Source organism: Buteo buteo, chromosome 2 (genome assembly GCF_964188355.1).
Source record: "Buteo buteo chromosome 2, bButBut1.hap1.1, whole genome shotgun sequence".
NCBI lineage: Eukaryota > Metazoa > Chordata > Aves > Accipitriformes > Accipitridae > Buteo > Buteo buteo.
The window spans coordinates 1,779,413-1,797,761 of record NC_134172.1 but is presented as its reverse complement, the minus strand read 5'-3'; the positions used below and the strand labels follow the sequence as shown (position 1 = coordinate 1,797,761).

The 18,349-nt window shown below is 60.0% G+C and overlaps 3 protein-coding genes across 8 annotated transcripts in view; 2 read left to right on the top strand and 1 right to left on the bottom strand.

Moving 5' to 3' along the window:
- Positions 1-626: 626 nt before the first annotated feature.
- LOC142028581 (D-serine dehydratase-like) lies at positions 627-6,501 on the top strand. 4 transcript variants are annotated; one of them, XM_075022429.1, is made up of 8 exons: positions 627-728; positions 1,729-1,887; positions 2,318-2,598; positions 3,331-3,517; positions 5,485-5,606; positions 5,713-5,902; positions 5,977-6,082; positions 6,162-6,398. In XM_075022429.1, the coding sequence occupies exons 1-8, from the start codon at positions 709-711 to the stop codon at positions 6,249-6,251; spliced, it is 1,155 nt and encodes a 384-aa protein (XP_074878530.1). In that variant the 5' UTR covers positions 627-708; the 3' UTR covers positions 6,252-6,398. The 4 variants fall into 4 exon arrangements, with proteins under 4 accessions (XP_074878530.1, XP_074878528.1, XP_074878531.1 ...); XM_075022430.1 differs by having other exon boundaries at positions 674-728; positions 1,732-1,887; XM_075022427.1 differs by having other exon boundaries at positions 5,977-6,501.
- A 306-nt stretch (positions 6,502-6,807) lies between these two features.
- LOC142038284 (death domain-containing membrane protein NRADD-like) lies at positions 6,808-11,855 on the top strand. The gene is made up of 6 exons (XM_075043593.1): positions 6,808-7,059; positions 8,112-8,247; positions 8,324-8,434; positions 8,798-8,972; positions 9,062-9,207; positions 10,295-11,855. The coding sequence occupies exons 1-6, from the start codon at positions 7,003-7,005 to the stop codon at positions 10,597-10,599; spliced, it is 930 nt and encodes a 309-aa protein (XP_074899694.1). The 5' UTR covers positions 6,808-7,002; the 3' UTR covers positions 10,600-11,855.
- SETD2 (SET domain containing 2, histone lysine methyltransferase) overlaps positions 11,847-18,349 on the bottom strand; it is a 69,552-nt gene continuing 63,049 nt past the window's right edge. For all 3 annotated transcript variants that reach the window (XM_075043536.1, XM_075043527.1, XM_075043516.1), the window contains 3 exons: positions 13,594-13,674; positions 13,234-13,335; positions 11,847-12,347 (listed from right to left, as the gene is read on the bottom strand). In XM_075043536.1, coding sequence (XP_074899637.1) covers positions 12,186-12,347; positions 13,234-13,335; positions 13,594-13,674 — 345 coding nt within the window. In that variant the 3' untranslated portion in view covers positions 11,847-12,185. The remainder of the gene's footprint in view (positions 12,348-13,233; positions 13,336-13,593; positions 13,675-18,349) is intronic.

Sequence of the window (18,349 nt, the reverse complement as noted above, 5' to 3'; positions counted from 1 at the left end):
CAGCCGTGCGCCCACATGTCACGAGCGCGGGGGGTCTCAGCAGCCGTGCGCCCACATGTCACGAGCGCGGGGGGTCTCAGCAGCCGTGCGCCCACATGTCATGAGCGCGGGGGGTCTCAGCAGCCGTGCACCCACATGTCACGAGCATGGGGGGGGGGGGGGGTGTCTCAGCAGCCGTCTACCCACGTCAGAAGCGCAGGGGGTCTCAGCAGCCGTGCACCCCCCCGTGTCACAAACTCGGGGCAGCTGGGCTCTCATCGGCCGCGCACGCACGTGTCACGAGCACGTGCGGCCTCAGCCCTCAGCAACCCTGTGCCCACGTGTCCCGAACGTGCCAGGTCTCAGCAGCCACGCACCCCTGTGTCACCAGCATGGCGTTGGGGGGGGGGGGGGTGTCTCAGCATCCCCCATCCACACCTAGCACGAGCACGCAAGGTCTCAGCCCTCCTTCCTTGTCCCTCCACGGGGCTCCAAAGCCGGCCACCGTTCCCGGGGAGCTGGCAGTCCGTCCCGGGGAGGCCGAGCGTCCCCGGCCGCGGTGTCCGTGTCCTCCCTTGCTCCTGCCCCCCCCGGGGAGGCCCCACGGCCGGCAGTGACCTCTGTCCCCAGCCGAGGCTGGCTGCGGGTGCCCACGGCATCACGTGGAACGGGCACAAGCGGAGCCACCGGAGAGCCGAGCCGGGAAGAGCCGTAGAGACGGACGGAGGGATGGACGGACGGATGGACAGGTGGGCAGGGGGGGGAAGGCTGGGTGCTTGGGGTGCCGCTGGGAATTTCACCCCGGACAGGCTTGCGGTGGCCGTCCCGGGTGGGGGGGACACCGAGGTCCCGCTGCCGGAGAGCCTGGGTGTCCCCGTCCCACCTGAGGCTGGACGGGGGTGTCCCCTGTCCCCACGTCCTGGGCCCAGGTCTCCCAGTTTCCAGTGTCCCTGTCCCAGTCATCCCTGTCTCACGGATCCCTGTCCCAGGAGTCCCTGTTCCCAGTGTGTGTGTCCCTACCCCAGGTGTCCCAGTCCCAGCTTTCCCATTCCCATAGATCCTAGTCCTAAGTGTCCCTGTCCCATATATTCCAATCCCAGGTGTCCCTGTCCCATATATCCCAGTTCCATATGTCCCTCTCCCAAGTGTCCAGTCCCAGGTGACCCAGTCCCATATGTCCCAGTCTGAGGTGCCCCACTCCCAGGTTTCCCAATCCCATATGATGTCCCAGTCCCAGGTGACCCACAGGTCCCTATCCCAGGTGCCTCAGTCCCAGATGTCCCAGTCCCAGGTTTCCCAGTCCCACTTGTCCCTGTTCCCTGTGTCCCAGTCTGAGGCGACCCAGGTGTCCCACTCCCCAGTTTCCCAGTCCCATATATCCCTATCCCAGTATCCACCTGAGACCGAGGGACACCCCTCCTGGGTTTGTGCCCAGTTTGGGGGGGGACCCCCCGGAGCTGCCCCAGCACCATCCTCGCCCAAACCACCCCTCGGTGCCAGGTCCCATGGGGGGGGGGCTCAGCCCACCAGCCCCCAGCCCCCACCCAGGGAGCAGGGACCCACGCCAGCCCACAGGGGTGGGTGCAGGTTATTTTTAGGGGGGGGGGGACCACGGTAGGTACAGGTTTGGGGGGGTACGGTGGGTGCATGGTGGGTGCAGGTTTGGGTGCACGCCTGGGTATGGGGCTGGGTGCAGGTTTGGGGGTGGTGGGCAGGTGTCCCCCCCCGCTCCCTGCCCCCTCCCCGCAGCAGCAGCAGCGTGTGGCTGGGAGCCCCCCTGGAGCAGTTGCCCACCCCGGCGCTGACCCTGGACCAGGCGACGGTGCGGCGTAACGCGGAGCGCATGCGGGAGCGCTGCCGGGCCCTCGGCCTCCGCCTGCGCCCCCACGTCAAAACCCACAAGACGCTGTGAGTGTGGCCCCCAGAATCCCCAGCATCCCCCCAGAATCCTTCCAGCAGCCCCCCAGCAGCCCCCTGTCCTCCCCAGCAATCCCCCAGCATCCTCCCAATATCCCTCCTAGCATCCCCCATCCTCTTCCTCAGCACCCCTCGACTTGCCCCCAGCGTCCCCCCATCTGCCAACCTTCCCCCCCCAGCATCCCCCCATCCTCCCCCCACCTTCCCCATCAGCATCTCCCCCATCATCCCTCCAGTATCCTCCCAGTCTCCTTCCCAGCGTCCCCCCCACCTTCCCACCTAGCATCCTTCCACCCTCCTTCCCCAGTATCCCACCAGCATCCTCCCCAGCACCCCCGTTCTCCCACTGTCCTCCCCAGCATCCCCCCAACATCCCCCTCCCAGCACCCCCTTACCACCCACCGCCCCCCCCCCACCCCAGAGAAGGCGCCGAACTGGCGACGGGCGGCACCCGCCGGGGTATCGTGGTCTCCACCTTGGCCGAAGCTCGGTTCTTCGCGGCGGGGGGCTTCGATGACATCCTCTACGCCTACCCGCTGCCGGGGGGGCGGCTGGAGGAATGTGCCACCCTGGCCCAGCACCTCCAAGCCTTCCAGCTCCTCCTCGACAGCCCCCAGGCTTTGGCCCTCCTGCGCCAGCGCCCGCTGCCCGCCGGCAAGCGCTGGCTCGTCTGGCTCAAGCTCGACTGCGGCAATGGCAGGGGTAGGTGATATTCCCCCCCCCAGGAAAAAAAAAAAAAAGTAGCCCCCCTTAAATCCCACCAGCGCCCGGGTTGCTGGGGCAGGGGGGATGCAGAGATGGGGCATCACATGTCTTCCCCGAGGGTGTTTTCTTCCACCCCCCCCCCAGCCCAGGGTGCTCAATGCTCCATGTCCCCCCCAGCCCCACCATCTCAACCAGAATGGGGCATTAGAGACACCTCCCACCCAAAAAAAAAGGAGTCATTCTTCACTGGTGCTTCGTTGGGGAAGGATGCTCCATGCCCCACCAACCTCCAGCCCCCAGAACCACCATCTCATCCAGGAGGGGGTTACTTAAGCCCTCCCAAATTAAAAAAGTCACTCTTCAAGGATGCTCCATGGGGCAGAAGTGCCCCATATGCCCCCCCAGCCCCCATGATGGGGCATTTACCCCCCCCGAACCCCATTTTCATCCACCCATCGCATGATATTTGATGAAGACAAGCTGCCCCATATACCCCCCCCAACCCCAAGCCCCCAGCCTCACCAGGATGCGGCATTTAACCCCCCCCCCAGGTCATTCTTCACGGATGCTCCATGGGGCAGAGGTGCCCCATAAGCCCCCCCCAGCCCCCAAGATAGGATATTTAAGTCCCCCCGCCCCGAACCCCAATCCCCGCCATCACACCCACCATGGGGCATCAACCCCCCAAACCCCCCCGAGCCGTGCCTGGACCCTCCTCCTGGCCGGCAGCCGGCGTTCGACCCACGGACCCCGGTGCCATGTCCCTGGCCCGGGCCATCGCCGAGGAGGCACCGGAGGAGGTGACGCTGGTGGGGGTCTACGCTCACTGCGGGGACACCTACGGCTGCCGCGATGTCCCGGCCATCCAAGCCGTCGCCCGGGCCACCACCGCCGCCGTGCTTGACTTCGTCACCGCGTGAGTGTCCCAAATCCAGGGGATGGGCAGAGTTAAGGGGATTTTTTTTTTTTAAAAAAAAATTTTTTTTTTTTTGGCTGGGGGGGGGTGTCCAAGCTGGCCACCGTGGGTGTCATTCCGCTTCCCATAAAAGCCCAGCAGCTGGTCGTAAATGCAAATCACCCCCATAAAAGGGGGCCCTACAAAGCCCCCCCGGGGAGCCGGAGGAGGATGCTGGCAGCTCCGGTCACCTTTGAAGTGGCTTTGGTGGTGGGTTGTGACCTGTGTCATTGTCGTCCCCCCCCTTGTCACCCTTTTGTCCCAGCGGGGTTTTACATCCTGGAGGGAATTGCTGCCGGATGGTTCCTGCTAAAGGAGGGACAGCGGGGGGGGGTGGTCAGTGGGGTCCCTTGGGACCCTCATCCTCCCACCCACAGGGACGTGCTTCCCTGGGGACCCATCCCGGGGTCTCTAGTCCCACCCCAGCTGGTTGTGGCATGGTTTTGCAGTGGGGAAACTGAGGCACAAGACGAAAATGCTGCCCCCCCCCCCCCCAAAAAAAGTCAGGGGGCTGGTCTGCCACCCACCCCTCCTGCAATGTGCCCCACGGTCTCAGAGGGCCCAGGGAGAGCAGGGGAGGGGGGGCACCATTCCCGGCTGCCATCCTGGGGAGGGGGACGACATGGCACCCCCTTGCCATGTGGCCTTTGAATGGGGGGGGTGTGCAACACATCTGGGCTGCTCAGACACATCTGGGAAGATCTCAGGCACATCTTGGGGTGTCCTGGAACATCTGGGGGGGGTCCCCAGCAGAGCGAGGGGTGCTCTGGCACAGCTGGGGGGGTCTCAGGCATATCTGAGGGTGCTCTGGCATACTTGAGGGGGTGCTCGAGCACATCTGGGGGCTCCTGTGCACATCTGTGGGTGCTCTGACACATTGGAGGGGTCCCCGGAACATCTGGGGATGTTTTAACACATCTGGGGAGATCTCCAGCTCATATGGGTGGATCTCAGGCACATCTGGGGGGTCATGAGCACATCTGGAGGTGCCCTGGCACATGTGGGGGGCTCTGGCATACCCGGGAGGGATCCCAGGCCCATCTGGGGGGATGTCCTGGTACATCTGAGGGGGGTCCCAGGCACATCTGGGGGGTGCTATAGCATAACTGGGGGGGGCAGGCACATCTGGGGAGTGCTCTGGCAGGTCTGGAGGGGCCCCAAGGCATATCTGGGTGGATCTCTGGCACATCTGGGTCCTCCTGGCTACATCTGGTGGCACCCTGACACATCTTGGGGGGTCTCCAGCATATCTGGGGGGGCTCTGTCACTCATCTGCGGGCTCCCAAAACCATAAGGATGGGGCCTCTAGCACATCTGGGGGGTGCTGTGTCACATCTGTGGGCTCCCAGACACGTCTGGGAATGCTTTAAAACATTGGGGGGGATCTTCAGCTCATACGGGTGGATCTCTGGCACATCTGGGGACACCGGGGCACATCTGGGGGTGGTCCCAGACACATTGGGCAGGGTGCTCTGGCATATTGGGGGGGGCATGACCTGCCTTGAGTGATTGAGGGGGCTCTCTATTGCATCTGGGGGCTCTCTGGCACATCTGGATGGCATCCAGGCACATCTGGCTGTCTCCCCAGCACATCTTGGGGTCTTCCTGGCACACTGAGGCTGGGGGGGGGGCTCTGCCACAACTGGATGGCTTCCTTGAACATTTGTGGGGGGTGCTTTCTGGCACATCTGGGACTCCCTGAATCATCACCACCTCCGATTCCTCTCCTGTGGCACCCACGGGTGATGGACCCACCTCCAGTCCTGCTCCCCATGGTTCCCAGGGGTGATGGACCCATCTCCAGTCCCACTCCCGTGGCAGCCAGGGGTGATGGACCCACCTCTGGCTTTGTTCCCCACGGTGCCTGGGGGTGATGTCCCCCCCTCGGCCATGTCCCGGCGGTTCAGAGAGTCCCCGTGTGCCGGCAGGCTGCGGCGGGCAGGGGTGCCATGTCCCCAGGCCAGCATCGGCTCCACGCCGTCCTGCAGCCACCCGGTGCCGGAGATGTCCCAGCTCACCGAGCTCCATCCAGGCAACTACCTCTTCTACGGTGAGCGGGTCCGGGGGGACCCCACTCCCAGCCCCAACCCTGCTTGTGATCCCCCCCCCCAGGGTGGGATGCACCCCAACCTGAGCTGGTCACCCTCTTCTCCCAGACCTTCAGCAGACCCTCCTGGGGTCCTGTCACCCGGAGGACGTGGCCATCCGTGTCCTCACCAGGGTCATCGGTCACTACCCCCACCGCAACCAGCTGCTGGTGGACTGCGGGTGGGCTGCCCTCAGCCTCCACGGCCGCGATCAGGCACCCGTGGGCTGCGCCGCCATCGAGGGGCACCCCCAGCTTAGGTGAGCACGGGGGGGGGGTGGTTTTTGGGGGGGGGGACACACAACGACAGAGGGGTGACGGCGTGTCCCCGCAGGCTGGTGGGGCTGACGCAGGAGCACGGGCAGGTGGAAGCCGTCGACGGACGGTTGGATTTCGAGCGCTTCCCGTTGGGCAGCATCCTGGCTCTCATCCCCTTCCATGTGAGTACCGGCCCCGCCGCGCCCCGCCACGCCCCGCCACGCCCTGCCACGCCCGGCTCAGCATCCCTACCCGCCGCAGGCCTGCGCGACCGCCGCCATGCACCCCGTCTACTACGTCCACGCCGGGGGGAAGGTGGTGGAGCTCTGGCACCCCGTCCGCGGCTGGTAGGGAGGAGAGCGGGGAGCTGCCGGGGTGCTGCGCCCACGCCGAGACCCTGCGCCCACGCCGAGACCCTGCGCCCACGCCGGGGTGCTGCATCCACGCCGAGGGTCCTGCACCCACTTGGAGACCCTGCACTCACGCCGAGACCCTGCACCCATGCTGGGGTCCCACGGTGAAGCCATGCGCCCATGCCAGGGTCCTGCACCCACGCCGGGGTGCTGCCCCCCCGGCCCCCCCTATACCGGGGTCAATAAAGCTGCTTCTCCCATTTCCAGACACTTTTGCCCCCGGGGCAGGGAGGGGACAGAACGTGGGGAGGGGGCGGGGGGGGGGGGGAACACCGTCCACCCGCTAGCCCCGGTCCCAGCGTGACCGGTCCCAGTTTGGACCAGTCCGGTCCCTGGCCGGGAGCGGGACCCGAACCGGCGACCCCTTGGACCGGAGCGGACCCCGGCCCAGCCGAGCCGAGAGGGGCGGAGCTCCGTCCGGAGCCCCGCCCAGCCCCGGCGCTCTCAGCCAATGGCGGAGCGCCCCGCCCTGCCCGTCCCGGGGGCTCGCCGCGCCCTCCCGCGCTGCGGGACCGCGCCCAGCCCAGCCCGGCCGTAGGCGGAGCGGAGCGAGCCGAGCGGAGCCGAGCGGAGCCGGACCGGACCGAGCGGAGCCGAGCGGAGCCGGACCGGGCCGAGCGGAGCCGAGCGGAGCCGAGCGGAGCGGGGCGGCCCGGAGCGGGTCCCGGGGCCGGGCCCGGGTGTCCGCGATGCGGCGGGGCCGCGCGGTGCTGCCGGTGCTGCCGGTGCTGCTGCTGCTCTGCCCGGTGCGGGGTCGGGACCGGGACCGGGACCGGGACCGGGGATGGGGGCAGGAGCGGGAGGGACCGGGACGGGGCCCGGCACCGGGATGGGGACCCGGGAGGGGGCTCCCCGCTGCCGCCCCGGGACCCGCCGGGCCGGCCGATCCCCGGGGGGTCCGCTTCACCTCACGTCTTTTTGTTGTACGGAGTGTTTCTGTTCTCTTTTTGCTTTTTGCTTTTCTCTAGTCTCTTTTCTTTTCTTTTCTTCTTTCTTTTCTCTTTTCTTTTCTCTTCTTTTCTCTTTTTTTCCCTTCTTTTTTCTTTTCTTTCCCCTTCTTTTCTTATTTTAGTTTGGTTTGGTTTATTTTATTTCATCTTATTTTGTTTTATTGTATTTGATCTTATTTTGCTTTATTGTATTTGATCTTACTTTGCTTTATTGTATTTGATCTTATCTTGTTTTGTCTTATTTTACCTTGGTTTATTTTGATTTATTCTATTTTGCCTTATTTTATTTTGATTTATTTTATTTCCTTCCCTTTTCTTTCATTCTGTTTTATTTTTTATTTTCTTTTACTTTATTCCCCTTTAGTTTTATTTCACTCCATATTTTTTCACTTTATTTCACTTCGTTTCGTTTAATTTCTTTGTATTTCCCTTTATTTCTTTGCATTTCATTTCAATCCTTTTTATTTCATGTCTGTTTTTATTTTCGATTTGATCATTTACTTTTATTATTTTTATCTGATTCTTTTTCAATTTTATTTCTTTTAGGTTTGGGGGGGGTAATTATTTTTTTTTATTATTCATTAATCTTTCATCCCACTCTATTCTATTTTTATCCACACACCCCCCCCCGAGCACAGCACTGTCCTGCCATCACCCACCCACCCAAGGCCAAGCACCCCCCGTGCCCCCCACCCACTCACCCCCCCCCTCCCCCCCCAGCTCCGGGACCCCAAACCAGCCCCCACCACGGGTTGGGGGGGGGGGGGGAAGACAAACACTTGGAGGGGGGGGTCCAGAGCAGAACCAAGGGGAAACTGAGGCAGGACCCCCCCCCCTCCTGCCCGCAGGTGCCCGGGCGGGGCGGGGGGTGCGGGAGCGGGCGGACGACGGCGGCGGGGGGGTGCTGCACCCCCTGCCCCCCCGGCTTCGGCGTCACCGAACCCTGCGGCCACACCGACACCCGCTGCCAGCCCTGCACCCACAGTGAGTACCCCCCCCACCCCCCCCAACCCCCCCGTGCCCCCCTCCAGCACCCCCCATAGCACCCTGTCCCCCCCAGACCGGACCTTCTCGGCGGTGAGCAGCGCGGTGGAGCCCTGCCAGCCCTGCACCCCCTGCCCGCTCCTGCCTGCCCGGCCCTGCACCCCCGCCCGCGACACCCTCTGCACCCGTGAGTGGCACCCACGCTGGGGGGGGGGGGACACACACACTGGTGTGTCCCCCCCACGCGGGGATTGGAAGGCGGGGGGTGTTCTTACCGGGGGTGGTGGCCGTGCCTCAGTTTCCCCATGTGTGGATCTGAGGTGCTGTGGATCGGGGGGGGGGGGGGGCACGGAAAATTGAGGTGAATTGGGGACACGCGCCCCACTGCGGCACCCCAACATATTTGGAGGGGGGGTCGCCCCCACCCCACCATCCACCCATGGGTGCCCTGCAAGGGGAAACTGAGGCAGGGGTGGGGGACGCACCACCACCCCAGGGCTCCCCTAAACTTGGGGGGGGGACACTTCCCCCCCCCCCCCAATCCCCATAGATGAGGACCTGGAGCGCACGGGCGGCGGCGAGCCGGTGACAGGGGACCCCTCGCCCGTCACCCCCGAGTTCGTGCCACCACCGCCCGAGGCCACCGGCAAGGACATCATCCCCGTCTACTGCTCCCTCCTGGCCGCCGTGGTGGTGGGACTCCTCGCCTACGTGGCCTTCAAGTGGTAGGTTGGGGTTTGTCTTTTTGGGGAGCGGGGGGCACCTATGGGACCCCGAAGGTCCTGGCTGACACCCGGTGGCCCACCGCGGGCAGCTGGCACACGTGCAGGCAGAAGCAGCAGCTGGCCAAGGCGCGGGCAGGGGACTTGGGGACGTCACCCGAGGGGGAGAAGCTGCACAGCGACAGCGGGGTCTTCCTCGACACCCACAGCCTGCAGGAGCCCCACCAGCCCGGCAAGGGTGAGCACCCACCACCCAGCCATGGAGGGGTTTTTTTTTTTTGGGGCGGGCGGAGGGGGTGCACCCATCGTGAGGTGGGGTCTGGGGGGATTTGTCCCCCCGATGTCATCAGGATGGGGTTGGGGACCACCCGTGTTCATTGCGAGGGGGGTTCAAGGTGCTTCTGTCCCTGGGGTTCATCCGTACCGTGGGGAGCATCTGGATGGGGTTGGGGTGCTCTAGGGAGCACCCACATGGGTTTGGGGTGCCCCCATGGCCTGTGGAGCACCCATAGGGGGTTGGGGTGCACCTACACCCCAGGGGGCATCCAGATGGGTTGGGGAGCATCCCTACCTTGGGGTTCACCCGGGTGGGGTTGGGGAGCACCCAGATGGGGTTGAGGGGTCACTCATGCCCCGGGGAGCACCCGAACAAGGTTGAGGAGCACCCAAAGGGGGTCAGGGAGCACCCAGATAGGGCTGGGGAGCACCTGCATGGGGTTGAGGAGCACCCATGTCCCGAGGACCACCCAGATGGGCTTGGGTAGCACCCAAATGGGGGTCAGGGAGCACTTGGGTGGGCTCGAGGAGCCCCCATACCCCAGAGAGCACCCAAATGGGGGCCAGGGAGCACTTGGGTGGGCTTGGGGAGCACCCATACCCCAGATAGCACCCAAATGGGGGCCAGGGAGCCCCCATACCCCAGATAGCACCCAAATGGGGGGTCAGGGAGCCCCCATACCCCAGATAGCACCCAAATGGGGGTCAGGGAGCACCTGGGTGGGCTCGAGGAGCCCTCATACCCCAGATAGCACCCAAATGGGGGCCAGGGAGCACTTGGGTGGGCTTGGGGAGCACCCATACCCCAGATAGCACCCAAATGGGGGCCAGGGAGCACTTGGGTGGGCTTGGGGAGCACCCATAACCCAGATAGCACCCAAATGGGGGGTCAGGGAGCCCCCATACCCCAGATAGCACCCAAAGAGGGTTGAGGAGCACCCATACCCCGGTAAGCATCTCTCTCCCGGGAGCCGGCAACACCTCCGGCACAGAAATCCCGCCGGGCGGAGATTCGGGGGTGCCGACACTGACCCCCTCCCCACCCGCAGCCCCCCGTCCCGAAGGGCACCCGTTCAGCACGGTCCCAGCGCAGCGGCAAGAGGAACTGGAGCGGCTGCTGGAGAGCGGGGGTCCCGGGGGGGACTGGCGCAGTTTGGCCACCCGCCTGGGTTTCGGCCCCGACGCCATCGGCACCTTCGGCCGTGGCCGAGCACCCGCTCGCACCCTGCTCAGCGCCTGGGCCGGCGCCGAGGGGGCCACGTTGGAGACCCTCTGCCAGGCTCTGGTGGCCATCGGACGGCAGGATGCGGCCCGGCGCTTGGTGGGACCGGGGGACGCCACGTCCGCCGTGTGACCGACCGGGGGTCCCCGAGACCTGCCGGGACGCGGGGGACACCGGGTGGGCTCGGCGGGTGCTCCCCGGTTTTTGGTTTTTTTCCTGTCAAATAGTTCTTTGGGGTGTTTTTTGAGGGGGGTTTTGTACTTTTTTTTTTTAGGGGTGTCAAGGGTGGGGAGTTGGTGACGGAGGGTGGGAGACTTGGGGACGCGGCTGGTCCCCGGGTGGGTGTATTAAATGTGTCACTTGTGCGTCACCACGATGCCTCGGGTGTCCGTGTGTCCCCACGCGCGCGTGTCCCCGGGATGTGCGTCTTTGGGTGTCCGTGTGTCCCCAGGCATCCGTCCCCAAGCATCCGTGTCCCCAGGATGTGTCCCCTCAGGCGTCCGTGTTTGTCCCTTCTCACCACGATGTGTCCCCCTCGGGTGTCCGTGTGTCCCCCCCCCGCCCCAAGCGCACGTCACCGCCACGGGCTGTCCTCAAGCATCCGTGTGTCCCCACCAGCGCGTCACCGGGACGCGTGTCCTCAAGCGTCCGTTTGTCCTCGGGCGTCCGCGGGTCCCCAAACCCACGCGCGTGTCCCGTGCCCGTCCCCATTAAGGACAGCAGGGGGGTGGGTGGCCCTGAGGTGGGGGGGGGGGGGGCAACACCCCCAAAGACCCCAAAGCAGGTGGCACCGGGGGACACGGCGTGATGGAAAAGAGCCATTTTAACCCCAAAATGTGCATGGGTGCCCCTGCCCCGAGCTAGGTCACCCCAAAACCCCTTCCCATTCCCCCCCCCCCAGGTTCGGGGCTCGTGGGGATGTTAAGGGTGACAAGGGGGGGGTCCCCGAGCCAGGCCACCATGTCCCCACCGGTGCCACCGCCAGGTCCCCCCGGCCACCCCCCCCGGCCGTGCCAAACCTCTCTCGGGGCCGGGTCTGGTGTTGATTTTTTTGTCATTTGTCTTTTTATTTTTTTTTCTCTCTCTTTTTTTTTTTTTTTTTTTTTTACATAAAAAGTTCCGTAAAAATTGGATAAAGTAAAATGATTTAAGCAGTAAAATCAATCTTATCAACATAGCACGAGGCCTGCCAGAAATCCGGGGGCAGCCCCGCTCTGCAATATTTACATGAAAACAGATTAAACCTCGCAGAACCAAAAATAAAACCAAGGAAACAACCAAAAAAAAAAAAAAAAAAACAACCAACCCCGAAACTATCCTTACAAAGTGTTCCCATGGTATCGGCACATCTTGGGCTAAAAGCAAAAAGAAAACAAAACCAAAAATTATCAATATATTCACATATACGTTAAAATATAATACAGAGCTTGGTGACGCACAGGGCGCGTGCGTCCGACAGCACCGCCGGGGTAGGGGAGCCGGCAAAGCCCGGCTTAGCGAAGCCCGTCTTTTCCGCCACATCGCCCCGGCAGCACAAACCGCCTCACGCCGTAGGGAACGAAGTTTATTTTCTTTTTTTTTTTTCCTTTTTTTTTTTAAAAAAAAATAATAATAAATTCACAGGTTGGTGGTTTAAAACCGCGAATCCTGGCAGAATAGAGTATTCCGAGGTTTGGCTGCGTCTGGCATCGCTGCGGGGGTGGAGGTGGAGGAGGTGGTTACTCCAGGTCCGTGTCCTCTTTGGGTTTGTAGATGGCCCCGAATTTCTGCATGTATTTCTTGATATATTCCTTCGTCTTGTGTTTCACGTTCTCGTTGCACTCCAGATCCTCCGGATTCTTGCAGTATTTCAGTTCCTTGTTCATGACGCCGTGAGTCAGCTGCAGGGGAGAGGAGGGGCCGGGAATACCCACCATTATTCCCAATAATTCAAGTCTTGGGGATTCCCCAAGCTATTTTGCTATTATTCCCCAAATATTCCCCAAATATTTGCTATTATTCCCCTAATATTCACTACTATTTCCCAAACATTTGCTATTACTCCCCAAACATTCCCCAAGCCATTTTGCTATTATTGCCCAAGTATTTGCTGTTATTCCCCAAATATTCCCTAAGCCTTTTTCCTATTATTGCCAAATATTCCCCAAATATTTGCTGTTATTCCCCAAACATTCCCCAAATATTGGCTATCATTCCCCAAATATTGGCTATCATTCCCCAAACTTATTTTGCTATTATTCCCTAAATGTTCCCCAAATCTTTGCTATTATTCCTCAAATTTTCCCCAAATATTTCTCAAGCTATTTTGCTGTTATACCCTAAATATTTTCTACTATTCCCCACACATTTGCTATTATTCCCCAAATATTCCCCCAAATATTTCCTATTATTCCCCAAATATTCTCCCACTATTTCCTATTATTCCCCAAGGATTCCCCACATATCTGCTACTATTCCCCAAATATTCCCCAAGCTATTTTGCTGCTATCCCCCAAATATTTTCTATTATTCCCCACATATTTGCTATTATTCCCCAAATATTCCCCCAAAATATTTTCAATTATTCCCCACATATTTGCTATCATTCCCCAAACATTCCCTAAGCTATTTTGCTATCATCCCCCCAATATCTGCAATTATTCCCCAACTACTCCCCCCCCGCATTGCTCTTTTCCTTCCCTTATCCTACAAGACGAGCTGGCAGAAGGGGCGATGCAATCCCCCCAAAACTCTCCCCCCCTCCGACGGGGACAGAGGGGACGTCACCTTGCGCGCCAGGTGTTTGAAGTCCTCGGTGGTGGTGATGCGTCCCACCTTGCAGTCGGGTTTGCGGTAGGGGTTCAGGCACTGCACGATGAACTGCGACATCTGCGCCAGAGGAGATCCGGATCCGACCTTGCCCTCGCTCACCGGCCCCGCCGCCCCCAGCCCCGGGGTGATGCTGACCCCCCCACCCCGCCCCAACCCTCCGCGGGGCCACGTCCCCAGCGGTGGGGTCCTCCACTCCAGCATCGTGTCACCCGTACAGGGACGGTGAACCCCGACATTCCCCTCCGGCATCCCCTGGGTCACGTCACCGGGGTGGGACGGTGACAAACCCCCCCACGGGGCGCTGGGGAAACTCACTTCTTTCCTGAACACCTCCTTGCTCTTCTTGGCTAGCTCGCTCGATGTGTCCGCTTCCGCCGTCTTGGGCTTCTTGGAAGACTGGAGAGGGGGAAATAAAAGGATATTAGATGCCGCCCGGGGCGAGCAGGGATCTCCCCCATCCCCACTTTGGGGACAGCGCTCCTGCCCCCCCCACCCCTGCCCCAGGGCCAGGTGGGCAGCGGACGCTTCCCGGCCAGCTCCCGGTGAGCTTCCCGGCCCCGTGCTGGCACAATTCCCAGCCCACTCCCGGCACGCTTCCCAGCTCGATGCTGGCACGCTCTCCAGCCCAGTCCCAGCGAGCTTCCCAGCCCGATGCCGGCATGTTCTCCAGCACAATCCAGGCACACTTCCCAGCCTGGTCCTGGTGAGCTTCCCAGCTCAATCCTGGCAGTCTTGCTGCACTCCCCAACCCATTCCCAACACCCTTCCCAGCCCAGTCCTGGCGAGCTTCCCAGCCCGATGCCGGCATGCTCTCCAGCCCAATCCAGGCGCGCTTCCCAGCCTGGTCCCGGTGAGCTTCCCAGCCCAATCCTGGCAGTCTTGGTGAGCTTCCCAGCTCCGGTGTGCTCCCCAACCCATTCCCAACACCCTTCCCAGCCCAGTCCCGGTGAGCTTCCCAGCCCGATGCCGGCTTCCTCACCCCAATCCAGGCGCGCTTCCCAGCCTGCTCCTGGTGAGCTTCCCAGCCCAGTGCTGGCAGGCTCCCCACCCTGATCCTGGCACGCTTCCTAGTCCATTCCTGGTGCGCTCCCCAGCCCCATCCCAGCGCGCTTCCCAGCATGATCCTGCCACAATCTCCAGCCTGGTCCCAGCACACTCCCCAGCCCAGTCCCAGCACACTTCAGCCACGCTGCTGAGCTGGGAGCACAGCCTCCAGGGAGGCACAGGGACCAATCCTCGCTCTTGTTTTTAGAAAAAAAAACTGGAAAAAGGGCACAAGCTGGTCCTGGGGGAGTCAGGCTGGTTTGGGGGGGGAGAGCGAGTGCTGCGGTGGGGGGTATCATCTTTAGCTGGAGGCGAGGGAGAAGGAAAGCAGCTGATCATCCCCTTCCCCATTTATTTCACACATGTTAAAGCCTAATTACCGGCACAACGATGATTTGCAGGGATGAATCCAGCACGGCCGGACACCCAGGCCAGAGAGACACTGTCCTAACCTCACTCCTGGGACTGTTTGAGCACCGCTCATTTATTCAGCCCATTAATTAAAGCCAGGCGCTCGGTGGCAGCTATCAGCTGTGGCAGAACCATCCCTGCCGGAGAGGTGTGCCCGGCACGCCGGCACACCATCAGCCCTCGTGTCGAAAGCACTGCGAGGGCTGGGACTCCACCGGCAAGCATTTACAGAAGATTATCTTTAGCTGAAGACGATCGTGGAAGGATAAAGTGAATTTTATAGGAACTTCTGGCTGTTCCCCCGAGTACTAATCCCACAAAGCACAAACACCAGCTGATTTAATTTGCTGCCCATATTAATGGAGTAGAAACTACACTCGCTGCACCCCTTCGCCGCCAGCTTAACACCCCCCTCCCCACGCATGGCCATCCCTGTGGGCTCTGCCTTCGAGCCCCATGACCTCCTCAGAGTCTACGATAGACAGTGAGAAGCAGCATCTCTTCTCGGACACTGGTTTTTGGCAGAGATTTGGGTACTACGGGTTACCACGACTCAGATTTTAAGGACGGAGAGAGCAGAAGGGCTTGTTAAAGGCTTGCAAAGCCAGAGGAGATTTGCCTTCTTCTGCTCTTTGAAGGTGTCCTGCTATTTCTTTTAATTAAAAGAACCCAATTTTTAAAAGTATTTAACGCTGAAAAAAGCAGGAGCCATCCCATCCCTTTCAAATCCCAAAGACGCGCCTGGCTGAGGCTGGAGGGCAGAGCTGCAAAGTCCCAAGAGCAAACCGACGCGGGGCTTAAATCAACCCTTGACGGGGAAGTTTTATTGCCGAGGGCTGTCCCGAGCGAGCGCTGGTGCGTCTCTGGGCTGGCTGCACATCAAAGCTCGCCGCTCCCTGCCCGCGGCTCGGGTACCGACATCAAAAGGCTGGTGATGGGGAGCAGATGGCTCCCTGCCGGCTCCCGGCGCGGCACCGGCACGGTGGCGTCACCAAGCCCTGCCACCTTCCATCACCAAGCCCTTCTCCACCACCATCGCCCCGGCATCTCCAGCACACCCCAAAATCTCTTAATTCCCCAAGCCAGCACAAGGAAGGGGTTATTTTCTACGTAGGTCAGTTTGGTAACAATTGGATTTTAATTTAGCCCTCGAAGGATGTTATAAATTATCAGTGCTAATTAGCTGGCTTAAATAGAGCTGGAGGATGGGTTTGGAGGAGCTTGCAGGGAAGCGCTGCAAATGCCAAATAAAGAGGCGTGTAAATAAATGCGTAAAATGGTAAATGCAAAAATAAAGCCTGGCCTGGTTGGATTAAGCCTGGGACTAAATGCTCCTAGGATTTTGAGCTCCATTGCTTCCCACCACCACCGCAGGAGCCACCCAGGCTGCAGGGGTGACCTGGAAGAGGAAAATGGCCATTTTGGGGGACCAGAGCAGGGAGGAGAAGCCAAACCCCGGCTGACCACCAAGCCTGACGGATGGGAAAGCCGAGAGCCAATGCACGGCTGCAGTCGCTGCCCCGGCAGCCAGCAGAGTCTGGCAGCTCATGCAGAATTCTGCTCCCCTTGGCTGGAGCACGAGGGGTGGGGGAAAAATCAGTGCCAAAATTTTGGGGGGCATGCGGAGGAGAAATAGGAACCATATTTCTAAGCTACTACTTGTGCAAAGGTGCTAATTTCTCTTTATGCTAAAATTAATCTTCACTGTTAGGGGAAAACCAGCCTGGGATGGGGTGACAGTGGGAGAGGAGCAAGAAGCCAAATGTGCTGGGAAATTCGGAGGAGCCTTTGCATAATGCTCTTCTCCAGCAGCATGGGATAAGGCTGCTGGAATCTGCTGATGCCAACCCTTCCGTGCTCTTCGGGAGGTACAATCGAGCAGACACAAACACATCCATGCAATAAATCCGGGCTTTTTCCGTCTTAAAAAGATGCACAAACTTCGGCATCCAGCCCTGTGTCATTGCCAGCACTCCACCAGGCCACCCTCTCAAGAAATCCCTTTTCCAAGGGAGAAAGCAGGTTTTGAAATGTGCTTTAAGGGGAAATAGCAAGCGTGGCTTTGCACGCCTCTTGTGCCTTTCCATCAAAATCACTATACCGGTGTGCAAGCCCCAGGCGAGCTCACCCCCTGCTGACACCAGCCACAATGACGCCGGCCACGCCGGGGCTTTGAGGGTATCAAGAAGCGAGCAGATGATGCTCAGAAGCGTGTTGAACACACTCTGGAGGAAATAAAATACCCCGGTCGCGGCCAGCACACGCGTTTCACCAGGGCAAGTGGTGCCCCGCAGCCGGGAGACACCAGGAATAGCAGCAGCAGCTGTCGGATGGCCGGAGCTGCGATGCTGGTGGGTTTAATCTGTCTTGGAAAAGGTGCAGGGTGGGGAGGAGGATGGTAAAAAAATCCAAGGAATGTGGTTGCAATTTCAGGGTGGAAGCATCGTTACGGAGGCGGTGAGCGAACTATGACCACGGGGGAATTCAACATGATTTCCATGACCAGGAAAAACCCAACCTTCAGGCAATTCTGGCCGAGAAGAATGAGATTTAGAGTTCTGAAGTGAGTAAGAACCACATCACTGTAAGGTCAGCCAAAGCTGTGCGGCCGGTGGTAATTTAGGAACAAGGTATTGATGGCTTCAGAGAAGTTTTGCACCTGAAAATAGGGATTTGGGGGTTTGAGTGAGCAGCAAAAACTCCTGGCAGAAGTAGCTGGCTCACGCCTGCCCCGAGGTGAAGCCCTTTGAGCATCACCCCAGTCCTCAGCACCTTTTTTTATCCCAAACGTTTTGACTCTGGCATGTAAACGCCTGCCCGCATTTACAGAAGCATCTTTCCTTGCTGCTCCCTTTGCAGTCGTAGGCACCACCGAGACCCTTAAAAGTCCATAGAAAAAAGACTCCCAAGCTGCAAAGCACCAGCACTACATTTTCTCGCTCAGAAGAGCCCAACCTTCTTCTCACCACTTTGTTCTCATCGAAGGGATGTTCCCCAGTATCTCCATGCTGGTCTGCACCACTAAGCTTTAGCTCGTACAGCTACAGCAGCAAATCCCTCCATGGGGATGCACTTCACAACTATTCCACATTAATAAAACCTCGCCTTAAAGCCTAAAATGAAGGTCTCTTTGCTAAATAGGTTCTCGTGTCTAGCTCCACACGCCGATATCCTTCAACAACAATTTGCAACCCGAACCCAGAAGCAACAGGCAAGTGCAGATAAACTAGGATCGACCCAAGGCAAGCACACGGCAAACCCTTCCCATCAAAGCAAAACACACTGTAGAAAACAGGCAAATTAGGAATATTTGTTGTTCTTTCTGCCTGAGTCATCTGGAGTGTTCAGAAAGCTGCATGGGGTCAGTTCTTAATGCTTTTGCTGAGCACGATAAAGTGAGGTATCAGCCAAAGCAGGGCAGCGCAAGGTTGCAGTACGCTACTGAACCCGAAGCTCACCAAAGGGATCCAGCAAGCCCCAGCGATCCCAGGACACTCGTGTGTTTATGAATCCTCCCAGTGCCGTGACATATTTGCTCCTTTGCCTGCCGAGGATTCCAGAACCGCAGGGGATGCCAGCAGGGTACATGTGATGCCGACCCAGGGACAAAAATCAT